The 13,592-nt window shown below is 38.5% G+C and overlaps 2 protein-coding genes across 2 annotated transcripts; one reads left to right on the forward strand and one right to left on the reverse strand.

Annotated features, from left to right (window-relative positions):
- The first annotated feature begins 1,047 nt into the window (after window positions 1–1,047).
- pmelb (premelanosome protein b) lies at window positions 1,048–10,975 on the forward strand. Its single transcript, XM_085345593.1, has 12 exons — window positions 1,048–1,108; window positions 2,950–3,045; window positions 3,241–3,387; window positions 3,595–3,723; window positions 4,214–4,375; window positions 4,666–4,998; window positions 6,348–6,575; window positions 7,918–8,055; window positions 8,160–8,262; window positions 9,430–9,635; window positions 9,736–9,826; window positions 10,873–10,975. The coding sequence occupies exons 1-12, from the start codon at window positions 1,048–1,050 to the stop codon at window positions 10,973–10,975; spliced, it is 1,797 nt and encodes a 598-aa protein (XP_085201719.1).
- Window positions 10,976–11,931: 956 nt separating this feature from the next.
- LOC146611239 (tubulin alpha-1B chain-like) lies at window positions 11,932–13,384 on the reverse strand. Its single transcript, XM_085345494.1, has 3 exons — window positions 13,249–13,384; window positions 13,014–13,162; window positions 11,932–12,912 (listed from the first exon to the last, which is right to left on the reverse strand). Exons 1-3 carry the CDS (start codon window positions 13,367–13,369, stop codon window positions 11,932–11,934), a joined length of 1,251 nt encoding a protein of 416 aa, XP_085201620.1. The 5' UTR covers window positions 13,370–13,384.
- Window positions 13,385–13,592: the final 208 nt, after the last annotated feature.

Genomic DNA, 13,592 nt, shown 5'->3' on the forward strand with positions numbered 1-13,592 from the left:
AAAGTTTCAGACATGTTTGTTTAAATGTAAACTTTATTTTTAAATTAAAATCTGAAGTTACATGTTAATGCAGAATTATTTTAATTATATAGTTATTACAGTTGCATAAACTAAATACTGAATCCAGGCTGAAAAATATTTTATTAGATGAAATTTAAAAAATTGACCATAAATTACTACAAATTATATTATAAGGTTATAAAATTAATTAAAGTAAAATAAATACTGATATGGGAGTCAGTTACCTTCATAAAATGAAACATTTGTAAAATAACATCAATTGTAATGTTGCTGTCGAACTGAAAACGAAAGATTTTCAAATGATAGAAACTGAACTGAAAGGACGAAGTCGACTGAAAATTAACTGTAACTGAGCTGAACTGAAAAAAACAAACAAAGCCACATTAGCATGATAATAAATATCACTAATGTTTATTACTTGGTAATAAAAAAATTTAAGAAAAAAGTAAAATCAATGCAAAAATGCATTAAGTCCTTAGATGACATGTAGCTTAATGATACTTTAATGCCACTGTATCATTTTAGTATCTAGGTTGGCTAAACTGGAGCCTGAACCGAGTCTGAGTAATTAAGTACATAAATTATATGTTTTATATAGGTTTTATAATCAAAATAAATACTAATGTCAGCTGTAAAAATGTACTGTAAAAAGTGAAATGTTTTCCTCTTAAATGTAGCGTAGAATGTGATGTTAGTAGAGTAATGCTAAGTAGGCCAATGCAGAATTTGAGTGAAAGTACTTACTAGACTTTTACTTGTGAACTTGTGAACCTATGTTAAATGTGGAATTACCGTAAACATTCCTTAAGTGATCGTGTGGCTCTTTCCCAGCTGGAGGTGTGACTGTAATCCCTGAGACGAGCTTTGACTCTATGCACACCAGGCCTGTTGCTTCAGGCGCCCCGAACTCTGAGTGGAGGAAGAAGGCGTTTCTGCTGCTAGTGCATCACGTGAGGTCAAACATCAGACCGTTTATAAAGCCAGTTTTCTGTTGCCTGCTGCTCACTAACGGGATATTTCACAGAGATGATGTGGACGTCTGCTGTACTTTTGGTGCTGGTGGCAGCAGCTTCACAAACTGTGGCAAGTGAGTAAAGAAAATCCTTTTTCATTTAAAAATGCTTTAAGCAGTAAGAGGAAGACGCAGAGTCACGTATGATTTAGATTAGAAATCTTCAGATTTAAAGAGAGAATTTTCAGTATTAGGATGAGATTTTGATTCAGCATCACAAACGTAAAAATGAACAAACAACCTGGAGAAAGCTTTAAAAATCAACTGTGTAAAAGTAGCTGAAGTATGAAGAAATATTAATAATTATAAATATGCCCAAGTTTCATACACTCCATTAATATTTAACTGGCATTTTACTGCCATACTGGAAGACTATTTTTATAATGTTGTGAGTTTTGGGTGTGTTAAAATGTTATTGTGTACTGTTATATGAATCTCTGCAAATAACTGAACCATTCATTTAAAGTAGTAGAAGTAAAGTAGTAGCATTCTGTTACTGAGATTGTAGATGTGAGTGATTAAAACATTACTACGTGTATTTTACACAGATTTAGTTACATTTTTATGGAATTCATTTGTCCACACAACAGTTTTAAATGTCCAAGTACCTTCAGAACCCCGAAGAATACAAATTTGATTTGATTTCTTTCATGTTATCCGTCATATTTGTTTTTTTTAAACTAGAAAATTGCTCACTGTACAAAGAAAAAAATAATACAATCTATTTATTTCTTGTTTCTAAGCCACAACTCTTTAGATTATTTTATGAATATGGGGTAAAAATAGAAACATTTAGATGTGGTATTACCATGAAACTTGTGTAGATGATTATTTACACTGAGAATCTTATTTTTATATTACAAGTTTTCTGAAATGCAAATGAAGAATTATCTCTCTAAAATGGCTCTACTTTGCATACTTCCACAGAAATCTGTGAATATTTGATAAAAGCTTCTTCAGCATGTCTGTTTAATTTTGATCACAGGTTTCCTCAGAGAGGGAATTTAAACTTAATGTTTTGTCACTTCACAAATAAGAAATACAACCTGTGTAGTAACATAAAGAGCGACATGTATATGCAGAGTCATGTGTAATAAAACGGTACAATGTTGTGGTCAATAAGATGTGACCTCTGACCTCTTTACTCAACCATGCATGAAAGACATGACACATGAATAACACAGAATTCAGTCTTTGCAGAACAAGAAGCCAAACACTCACTTTAAAAACTTACAGTAAATAAAAAAGAGCTGGGAGTTACCGATTGCTGTAATAATTCCTCTTATCCAGCCTTTGAAGAGCTTTCTTCCTAAATGATGGGCAACAAAACCCAAAACTTGAATAAATAATAAAGTTGAGCGGCTGTCACTAAATTCTGCCTCAGCTCCGGAGTAAACTTTTTACACATCTAATGTTCACTCAAGGTTTTCCATGAATTGACTGAAAGAGGAAAGTGATTGCTGTAAAATAACTGAGGCTAAATTCATAATTGGAGAGTCTTTATCTGCCAATAGGTTTAATCCAAACTCAACCCAGCATGTGACGCTGTTAATCACACACACTCAGCTGAGCATCACATGAGAGGGATTGAGATCAGAGCTCCATACTGCAAAACCCCTCATTCATCTATTTATCCATCTTCAGCTACATTTTATAAATCAAATCATAGCTCCAGTAATAAATAAATAACAACAGTGACTTTTGGGCTGCTGTAAGAAACAACAAAGAGGTTTGTGAGAACTATAAAAGTTAGTTTTAATCACTGGGACAACTCCCTTTAATGGCACCCGTTCTGTTTAATTACTACCAGATAACAGAGAATTACAAGAAAGCTTTAAACCCACAGTAACAAATTAAATCTTTAGTATGGAGGAGAGTTTGTATTCTGTTTTAAATATTTATTTCCGATATTTCAGAGCCCAAAAACCGCTTCACTCGTTACCCGTCATGGAACACCAAGATGTACCCGATCTGGAAAGATGGAGACCCACGATACAAAGACTCTTGGAAAGGTACATCAGTTGTAAACTATCTCTTCTAAATCTAAATCTAAATCTAAATCTAAATCTAAATGTCTGTCTGTCTGTCTGTCTGTCTGTCTGTCTGTCTATCTTTAAAGATGTTTATTTTATTCATTTATTTGCTTTTTTATTGTCCTGAATGAAGTATTATACTGACAGATACTTTCATTTCTGTCTTTGGGACAGGAGGAAAAGTGACGTTTAATGTTGGAAATGATTCCCCAACTTTGACTGGAGCCAGAGTTACCTTCACTATTGACCTGCAGTTTCCACACAAACAAAAGGTGCTGCCTGATGGAGACGTGGTTTGGGCTGAAGACTGCGTAATCAATGGTAACGCATGCACGTTTGACCCTCAGTGACTTAATGCATTTATTTAATCAGTGCAATTAAAAGTGTTTTGCAGCGGCCAGTCCCCACAGGAAGAATAGTAATGAATTATAATAACTTTCCACATTGCACCATCACTTATTTAACAACAGCATGTCAGGGGCTTATTTGTGAAATCATAAATTATTAGAATCTCTCTTCCTGTTACAGGAACAAAGCATCTTGAGTCTGAGCCAGTATACCCAACACAGAACACAGACTGGGAGGCTGTGTTCCCTGATGGAACGCTAGTGAAAAAAGACAAGAAACCCGCCTACGTGTTTGTGTGGAAGACCTGGGGTGAGAGGAGCTCACTTCTATTAATAAATGAGTAGATGAATAACAAAATGAAATGCTTCTATGAGGAAAACACGACAGTGGTGAGGTGTGCAGTGGGAGTGGCAGACGGACTGAAGGTGGGGCTGTGATTACATTGTGATCTGTAGTGAGAACAGAGAACAAGTGGAGGAGAGCCTGGAGTGGTGGAGATGCTCTGGAGTGAAGAGGAATATATGTGTGTGAATTAGAGGGAAACAGGTGGAAAGGTAAACAAGGAGTAGAGGTAGTGAAGGCAGGTGAGTTTAAATACCTGGGTTTAAACATCCAAAGTAACAGACGATGCTAAAGAGAGGTGAAGAAACTTGAAGCTGAAACTTTTGTTTTCTTGTACTGAGATTTATTATGACTGTATATCTATATACAAGTCAGAAAGCATTGAAAAGCACTTCAGTTTCTCTTTAAACGATCTGTTCAGTGTTATCTCACTGGGCTTCTGCTGCTCATTTGGCAGGTCAGTACTGGCAGGTGGCAGATGGGCCCTCCTCCTCCCTGACTATCGGCACAGATGACATCCCTCTGGGCTCCTACACCATGGACATCGTTATCTACCACTACCGCAGCAAAGAGAAGTTCATTCCTTTGGGATATGCCTCCACACAGTTCTCCATCACTGGTTAGTAACAGACAGAAAACAGAAACATAGCGTTCAGGTCAGGCAAAGGAACAAAATAGTGGAATTATAATTTAGTAGAGATATGCATGAAATAAAATAAGAGTGCACTGCATAATAAGATGCTAACTGAAACATTCATCAAAAGCATAATAAATCTGTTTGTTGCTTAATAAAGCCTAAAATAAAGGAGTGAGGGGAAATATTTGCTCTCACGTTCTCTCATGATAGTCATGAAATGCAAATCTGTTGCTCATTTATTTGTTAACATCATGCTTTGGCGTCCTCCTCAGATCAAATCCCCTTCGCTGTCTCTTTGGATCAAGTCAATGACATCGAGGTGGCCGACATGCGCTTCATCCAGAACAGGGCGATCGCCTTCACCATCACTCTCCACGACCCCAGCGAGTACCTCAGCAACGCAGACATCACCTTCAACTGGGACTTTGGGGATGCAAGCGGGGCTCTGATTTCCAGAGAGCTGACTGTCACTCACACCTACATCAGCTCAGGCTCATTCAAACCTAAAGTGGTGATCCAGGCGGTCATCCCGGACAAGGCCTGTGACCCACCAGTGGATACCCCAACCAAGACCCCTGGTCCATCTAACAATCCGGGCACCACAGGTAGCACACAGTTATTAAAGGATCATAAAAATACTTAGTGAGTCTGAGTCATTTACTAACATGAAAAATATTATTCTCATTATTCTCTAGATTTAGGTTTGTTTTTTTCCATTTTTTTCTTTTCAAATGTCAAGTCAACACTGTGTCAGTATTATTATGCACATAGATGATTACATTAACTCTCACTTGCTGATGAATTCAACATTTGGAGTGAAAATATGAATTAAAACATAATAAAGTAGCCAAAATAAAGTGAATTTTGCCAGATCCCACAGCGAGTCACTCCACATGTTTGCTTTGGCAAAGTTTTATGCTGGAGGCTCTTCCTGATACAACCTTGCCCAAAGGGATTTGTGTCTCTAGCTGGAATTGAACCAGCGACCTTTGGGTTGCCAAAGTGAAAGTGTAGTTAAAATGCAAAGCACTGCACTACATTTTATTTGTTTAATTCTCTTTATTTTACTTGGAAGTCCCATTGAAATAAAAATCTGTTTTACAAGAGAGATGCGGTCATGGTAGAAGTCATTCAGACTCACAGCATGTTAAAAATGTGACAAATACAACAGTGGAATTTACAAATACCCATAATAAAAACAATTAATGTTGCTTCCTTAAAATTCAGCAATAGATATAATAACATGTTTAAACTGAAATCTTTATGCAAAGTATATAATGTCTAAAAACTATGTAATGTCTAAAAACTATCAACAAAACATGAAAGAACAACCAAAATGATTTTATATATAAAATAATAATGTGAGATATCAAATGAAGTTAAACTATGGTCAGGCTGTACGTTTATGTAATACCTATTTGAACCACAAGATGGTGCAGTTAGTTAATCATATCTTTCTTCAGGAGTTGAATGGGAAAAATCTCTTAAGCAAATGGGGCTGGAGCTAAAAAGAAAAAAGACCCCCCCCTCCCCCCAAACAAAACAAAACAAACAAACAAACAGAAAAAATGTGCATCTGAAAGCAGTTTAACACAGCAACTTGTAAAACGCTGCCCCCTGGTGACAGGAGCAGCAATAATCAGAAGTTAAGTTCAAGATGAGCACAAGTTTAAAACATTAAAGTTTACTGTGAGCAAATACAGGAAGTGTTTTATAATATAAGGTAAAGAACTCCAGTGATCCACTATGAGTAAGAAAGTGGTGATGAAAGGGAGGAAGAACGATCTTTTTAGGGGAAGAAACCAACAAGGGAATGAGTCTGAGTGAAGGGCTGCCATCTGCTTTGATTGGTTCAGGAGTGAGGGAGAAGAGGAGAGAGAAATGCAGAGCAGACAGATAGATATGTGTGTAATACTGATCCTGCCTTCATGAACGTAAATGAATATGTTTGCAGTGAAAGCTCCTGTACTGGCGTCTGCTGGGCCTGTTCTGGTTTCCACCAAGTCAGTTGGTGTAAATGTCAACACTGGTCCTTCGGACACGGAAGAGGACAACACCGAGTACGAGGCCTCCACTGCCCCCAACACTCAGTTGGCCCAGGAAACGCCAACTGTGGAAAAGACTCCGTCTCCCATCAACCAGCTGCTAGCTCACAGAGAGGCGGGGAACAGGCTGACAGCAGGTGAGCAACATTTGCATGAAAATAGTCAAAAGTTTCCTGGAAGATAAATGTTTCAAGCTTAGCCACACATGAGGAAACATGTGCAGGATTCGTACACATAAAACTCACACAGACTTCTCATTAAAGCATTATGTACAGTTGTTTCATACACCTGGTCTCTCCATCATCCTCTTGTCCCTCAACCTCAAATCCAAACCTCAAACGGCAGTCTCTTCCTCTTGAGACGGAGTTCTTTGTTCCCACTGTGGCCAAGTGCTGTTCACAAGTGATCTGATTGGTCTGTTCGCTGGATTCTTTTGCTATATTATAGCTAAAATTTTAGGGTCTTTTGTTGTGAACTGGTGATTCATTGCATTACATACATTAAATATAAAATCTGAAATTGAACGGCCTGCTATTACTGAAACTTTAAAAACTATGGCAGAGATATTAACGCTTATAAAAATGTATTTTAGCATACATTAAGAGTCTAAATGACATTGTTAGATGTAAAAACTTGTAACCTGCACTGGACTTCTGCATTTCACACCAGCAGTTATAGATTCAAAAAGATTATATAAGGATAAAGATTTTAGATTCTAAATGTATAATGTTCAACCGTCTGTCACTTTTCCTTTTTGTCAAGCCGCTGAATGACTTGAGAGTGACTCAGCAGTCACGCCTTACAGTCATGTCCATCTACAGACGTGGCTAGAGTGGATTAGAAAAATATCTGGGAATCTATTAAATATCTATTACTTTCAGATACTTTCCCTGTCAAATACTGGAGCTTATTAAAATGTGCAGAAACAACAAAGCATCCTGTTAAAGGGCAAACATATCAGCAAGCGAACTGTCAGATGATCAGGATAAGATCATTGAGTGATTTCCTCAAATGTAAATGTTTTTTGAAACACCACCATTGTACAAAGCAAGCTGAGCAAATTCAAACAGCTGTGTTGGACTTTATCATCTTTACATGCGATTTGCATGCTGGCTGGGAGATCTCAGTCCATTTTACCTTATTCCATGTGATTTGATTATGAAGCTACAAAACGCACCAAAATAAGAGTCGACATGTTAAAGGAGCAGTGAAGTAAGTAAGGAAATCCAGGAATAAACATGCATATAAACTAATCTTACTCCATAAATTTCATCTTACTAACCTAACAGCTGTCTGTCTTGCATTTTCTTGCTTTTGCATCAGTTTGCGCTCCTGATGCAGTTGTAAAATTAAAGATGTTGCAAATCTTGTTTCACAGCAGCCAAAACAATTTGCAAAAGTTGCTGATGTGTCTTTGGTGCAACTTACAAATGCCAGTATGAATTGTTTGTGCAATAATTCTCTGGCTGTTCTCACCAGACACTAAGCGCACAGTCACACTCACGGGACAAGCTCCAGTTGTTGTGCTGGTTAAGAGGGATGCCGACAAAAAATCCTCTGATGACGATTGTGTGATATATCGTTATGGATCCTTCTGCACCAGCATAGAAATATTTGGTGAGTTTTATTTGTACCCTTTTCCTTAAATGTAAAAAACACAGCCAGAGACAAATTAAAAGGTGATTATCAGTGAGATTCTTTCTCTGCGTCTTTGTTTTCAGAGGGAATTGAAAAAGTAGAGATTGTACACATGGACAATACAGTGATGGCAACACCCAGGATGAACAAAAATGTTTTGGATGTCACCGTGACCTGCCTGGGAAGGTGAGTGGTCCTGCACCATGTTTTAAGCTGCCACAGAATAAATGAAAGCCTCTAAAGGAAATCTAGTCATCTTATTACATTCACAGAGGTGGAACATTTCCAATAGTAAGAACGGTTTATACACAGGCTCCTTTGTAAACAGGCTCCAGATGGCTCCAAGCACTCAGCCTTCCTGATAACATTGACTGTCAAAGTGTTTCGTGTGTGAGTCTGAGGCCAAGGGAAGAGTAGCTGAACGTTTGTCTGCTTCCTCAGGACGTTTTTGAGGGGATGATAACATAATCGTACAGATGATCTGCTAAGATATGAGCTCTGTCATACTGTAACCAAGTCCAACTAATTGAATCAGGAGAAATGGATCCTTTTTTAACATTAAAATCTGTTTTCAGTGTCTATTTTTTATTATAGTCGATTGTAAATGGCTATGAAATAGAGAAATAATAACCATGTTAATTAGAAAGCAGCAGATTTTGATCTTATTCGCATAACAGCATGAATTATTTGCACTGCATTATTATGTGGTGCAAATAACTATATCTAAGACACTATGGATTCACGACTGTCCCTGCTTATATGATTCCAAACAAGAAAGAAAATCCAGACATGCAGAAACAATTTGACCATGTGAAGTCCAGTCTACTTTGTCCTGCTTACAGGTCTCCTGTTCTACCACAATATGAATGTGCTGAATAATTAATGTCTTCCATATGAGGCCTCAGCTTCCTATATGACTAATATGTGATTTTGGCCTTTATGTATGTCTTTAGTGATAAGAAATTAGGGGAAAGGATAACCATTATAACACTCATCAGTATATACACTATTTTTTTTGTTTCAAATGTTCTTTTCCCCCCTTTTACTTCTGTTCTTGGTTGTTATTATTATTATCAAACCTATTTAAGCCTTCTCTTTGTGAAAAGAAATTTGGCTTCGGAAGAAAAGAACCAGAAGAAAGTTGGCTTAAAGGGAATCGAAAGAAAGTTAAAACATTTAAGACGTTTAAGACAGTTGAACCAGTATCTGATTAAGAACTGGTTATTTTGAACTCTGGGTAGTGCAAAGCTATTTAGTAGAGTCCAAGAATCAAAGCAAGAACCTCTAAATGAGTAAAAATAGGCACACTTTAAAGTGTACAGTTAGATTTTACTCACTTTCTTTCTCCTGCAGCCTTCCCAAAGAGGTCTGCAGTGTGCTTTTGGATTCTGAGTGCTTGAGGCCAATTCACTCAGTGTGCAACATGGTGGAGCCATCAGAAGAGTGCCAGCTGGTACTCCACCACTTCCTCAATGACTCTGGTGTCTACTGCATCAATGTTTCCTTGACCAATGATGTCAGTTTAGCTGTAACAAGTGCCAAAGTCCACGTTGACATGGGTATGCAACATAACCCCCCATACAACAGTAACATGAATTGATTTGGTTTGACAGCATTTGATGTGTCTGCTTCGACCTGACAGTGTGATCCTTGTTTCAGGCTCTGGTTTGTCCTCGTCTGAAATTATCGCCATGCTGCTGGGTGTCCTGGTATTTCTTCTGGCAGTCGGAATAGTGGCATATTCTTACAAGTAAGAACTCCAACTTATTTCTAGATGGCTGTTTTCTTATTACCTCCACCAAGGAGGTTGTTTTTGGTAGTGATTGCATGTGTGTGTGAGTAAAAAAGTTTTCAAGGTCAACTTGATTGAACTTAATGATTTATTGGTGGAAAAATGGACAAAAAGCCTTATAACTTTTAGAAAGTGCTATATAGAGATTTAAAATATCATGCCACTCATGACCTCTTTCCTCTGCGTCAAGGTCAAGAGATTGATGTGAAAGTCAGAGTGATAACAACGTTATATAGATCTGTTTAAAACTCTGTTTCTTACTGCTATTGTTTGTATTGATAACAAAAAGATATATAGGGAATGATATATGGGGATTCAACATTTAGTAAAGGACAATGGTTATGATTTGTTATTTATGTTACAGTAACATGTTATAACAATTTAAATACATGTCAACTTGAACACGTGCAAAGTTTCTGAATAAATATTATTTTTTGCAAAACAAAACTTCAAAAATATTTTCACATTTTCAACTAATTTCACTTTATTTTATTATATATTATATTAAAATATAATATATGCAACATATAATACTATTCCCTTAAAAGTAAATATTGCCCAGAGAGTGAGCTGCCTTTGCGAAGGGTTGTGCTCTCGAAGTGCTTCTTGTTTCATATATTTTAAGAGGAATACAGAGGAATAGGGTAAAAATAATATGCAGCCAACAGCTAACTTAGATATCATCATTAAGCTCGTTATGAAAGGTCGAAACAAAAAATGAGAAATCAAAGTGTTTATTTGTAGCAGGCTGTTAACATGTCCAGTATTTTAACTGACTCGGTTGAGGAACCAGCCTAAAGCAGCCATAAGAGGAACTGTGGTTTTTCACATGAAGGTGACCACTTGTGCTACGTCACTGTGGTTACATCCATCTTTGATATACAGTCTTTGATGCACAAACATGACAGGTTGGTAAAAAGACATACAAATCTGTAGGCCTTTACTTTGGGGCTGAACATGTAGCATAAAGAGGTTTTTTTATTGAGTTTTTCTTTGCTAAACAGAAGCCTGCTGCAGCAAAAAAAGACACCAAAAGTGTTCTGGAACATCCTGAACCGGCGAGGAGTCGTGGACAACTGTCCTCTGCTGCAGGACAAGCCGGTGTGAATCGTCACAGCCTCACACAGCTAAATACAAGTGGTTATGCGTGTCACAAGCACCGGGGATGTTTTCTTTAAATACTTTTTTTAAGCATCTGTTGAATTACAGACACTGATGTGTTATATTTAGGATGAAATCAAACAATTTCCCAGAATTATACCTTAGACATGCGCTGATCTTTTTTTTGTACCTACTTAAAGCAAGTGTGGTAGATATAAATGCATAAATCTGGACAAAGTTTGAATGTTTTTTCAATAAACATTACTTAAAAGAGTTGTCTTTCATTTATGTTTTTGCCAATAAAGTGACTACACTGATGCTCTGCAGAGCTTATTGGGGGATTAAAGAAGTACTTCCCAATACCTTTCTGTATTCATGTAAAATCTGACCCTGCATTCCTTCTCATTCTAACTCTTCATTAGTAAAAAGTAGAAAAAAGAGAATTACTATGTGGCAACCAGAAGACTGCACAATTAATTAATTTTATTTCTCATCACTGATAAATAACAGCTTTGAGATACTGATATATTCTTTCTAAATTGTTGATGATTATTCACGCATGAATTAATGACACCAAGTAGAAAAAAGTACTGGGTTTCTGTTGAAGTAATTGAAATTGAAACCAATTAGTTGTCCAGCTTCTGATTATAATAGACATTGTTAATGTTTAAGAAAACATAATATATCCACGTATATATTCTGACAAGCTTTGAGCTTTAAATACAGAATCTTCAAAATTATAGCTCAAAATTTGGAGTTGCATCATTTTGTTGTTGTAAATATGTATTTGGGTTGAATAAACACAGGGCAAAGGACTTCACATCACAGAGGTTTTATTTAGAAGACAGCCAAACTTGACATTTTCAGGAGTTTTTAGTCTTAACAGCCAAACTGACAAACATTTCTGTTTGGAATGCATTCAAGAACACATTGCAATCAATTATTATCTGTTAATGCTTGTTTTAATACTCCTCTCCTTCCTCCTCTCCCTCACCCTCAATGGAGTCGACTCCCACCTCCTCATAATCCTTCTCCAGAGCTGCCATGTCCTCTCTGGCCTCGGAGAACTCTCCCTCCTCCATACCCTCACCCACGTACCAGTGAACAAAGGCACGCTTAGCGTACATCAGATCGAACTTGTGGTCGAGGCGAGCCCAGGCCTCTGCAATAGCAGTGGTGTTGCTCAGCATGCACACAGCCCTCTGGACCTTGGCCAGATCTCCACCAGGAACCACAGTGGGGGGCTGGTAGTTGATGCCAACCTTGAACCCAGTGGGGCACCAGTCCACAAACTGGATGGTGCGCTTGGTTTTGATGGTGGCAATGGCAGCATTGACATCTTTGGGCACCACATCACCACGGAACAGGAGGCAGCAGGCCATGTACTTGCCGTGACGAGGGTCACATTTCACCATCTGATTGGCTGGCTCAAAGCAGGCGTTTGTGATCTCAGCCACTGAGAGCTGCTCGTGGTAAGCCTTCTCTGCAGAGATGACTGGAGCATAGGTGGCCAGGGGGAAGTGGATACGGGGGTATGGCACCAAGTTGGTCTGGAACTCTGTCAGATCAACATTGAGGGCACCATCAAAGCGGAGGGAAGCAGTGATGGAGGACACAATCTGACTGATCAGCCTGTTCAGGTTGGTGTAAGTAGGACGCTCGATATCGAGGTTCCTACGGCAGATATCGTAGATGGCCTCATTATCTACCATGAAGGCACAGTCAGAGTGCTCTAGGGTGGTGTGGGTGGTCAGGATGGAGTTGTAGGGCTCCACCACAGCGGTGGACACCTGGGGAGCTGGGTAGATGGAGAACTCCAGCTTGGACTTCTTGCCGTAGTCGACAGACAGACGCTCCATCAGCAGGGAGGTGAAACCAGAGCCGGTGCCACCGCCAAAGCTGTGGAACACCAGGAAGCCCTGAAGACCAGTGCACTGATCAGCCTGAGGACAGAGAGGAAGAGATGACAACCAGGCATGAGTTACTTCATTCAATAATTTAATTCGTATATACATTTTATACTAGCTGCTTTGAATTCACCCACCAGTTTGCGGATCCTGTCCAGAACCAGGTCAATGATCTCTTTGCCGATGGTATAATGTCCACGGGCGTAGTTATTGGCAGCATCCTCCTTGCCTGTGATCAGCTGCTCAGGGTGGAACAGCTGGCGGTAGGTACCAGTGCGTACCTCATCTATGCAAACAGCATTACATTAGTTTTTCTTTAAAGATTTTTTAATTTTCCTACATTAGTGTTCAGCGAGCGGTGATGACACTTACCGATGACAGTGGGCTCCAGGTCCACAAAAACAGCTCTGGGGACGTGCTTTCCAGCTCCAGTCTCACTGAAGAAGGTGTTGAAGGAATCGTCTCCTCCTCCGAGAGTCTTGTCACTGGGCATCTGTCCATCCGGCTGGATCCCATGTTCCAGGCAGTAAAGCTCCCAGCAGGCATTGCCGATCTGGACACCAGCCTGACCAACATGGATGGAGATACACTCACGCTGTGGAGAGAAAAGAAAAAGAAGAAGGTCATCTATCTATATTTAATTTGGATTTTATTCCACATTTTGTCACTGCTTTTACATGTAACCTCTCTCAAGACATGCATCTTAAAATTGGACA

The sequence above is a fragment of the Diplotaxodon limnothrissa genome, linkage group LG20 (genome assembly GCF_057381915.1).
Source record: "Diplotaxodon limnothrissa isolate DT_005_m linkage group LG20, D_limnothrissa_male_GT1.1, whole genome shotgun sequence".
Lineage (NCBI taxonomy): Eukaryota > Metazoa > Chordata > Actinopteri > Cichliformes > Cichlidae > Diplotaxodon > Diplotaxodon limnothrissa.

Excerpts from the sequence above, each read along its gene's own strand:
- pmelb (XM_085345593.1), top strand. The coding sequence starts at position 1,048 with ATGATGTGGACGTCTGCTGTACTTTTGGTGCTGGTGGCAGCAGCTTCA. Across the intron at positions 6,576-7,917 it reads GGGGAACAGGCTGACAGCAG|ACACTAAGCGCACAGTCACA; the intron begins GTGAGCAACATT and ends TGTTCTCACCAG. Across the intron at positions 9,636-9,735 it reads CAAAGTCCACGTTGACATGG|GCTCTGGTTTGTCCTCGTCT; the intron begins GTATGCAACATA and ends TCCTTGTTTCAG.
- LOC146611239 (XM_085345494.1), bottom strand. The coding sequence starts at position 13,369 with ATGCCCAGTGACAAGACTCTCGGAGGAGGAGACGATTCCTTCAACACC. Across the intron at positions 13,163-13,248 it reads CCTGGAGCCCACTGTCATCG|ATGAGGTACGCACTGGTACC; the intron begins GTAAGTGTCATC and ends CTGTTTGCATAG. Across the intron at positions 12,913-13,013 it reads TGGACAGGATCCGCAAACTG|GCTGATCAGTGCACTGGTCT; the intron begins GTGGGTGAATTC and ends CTCTGTCCTCAG.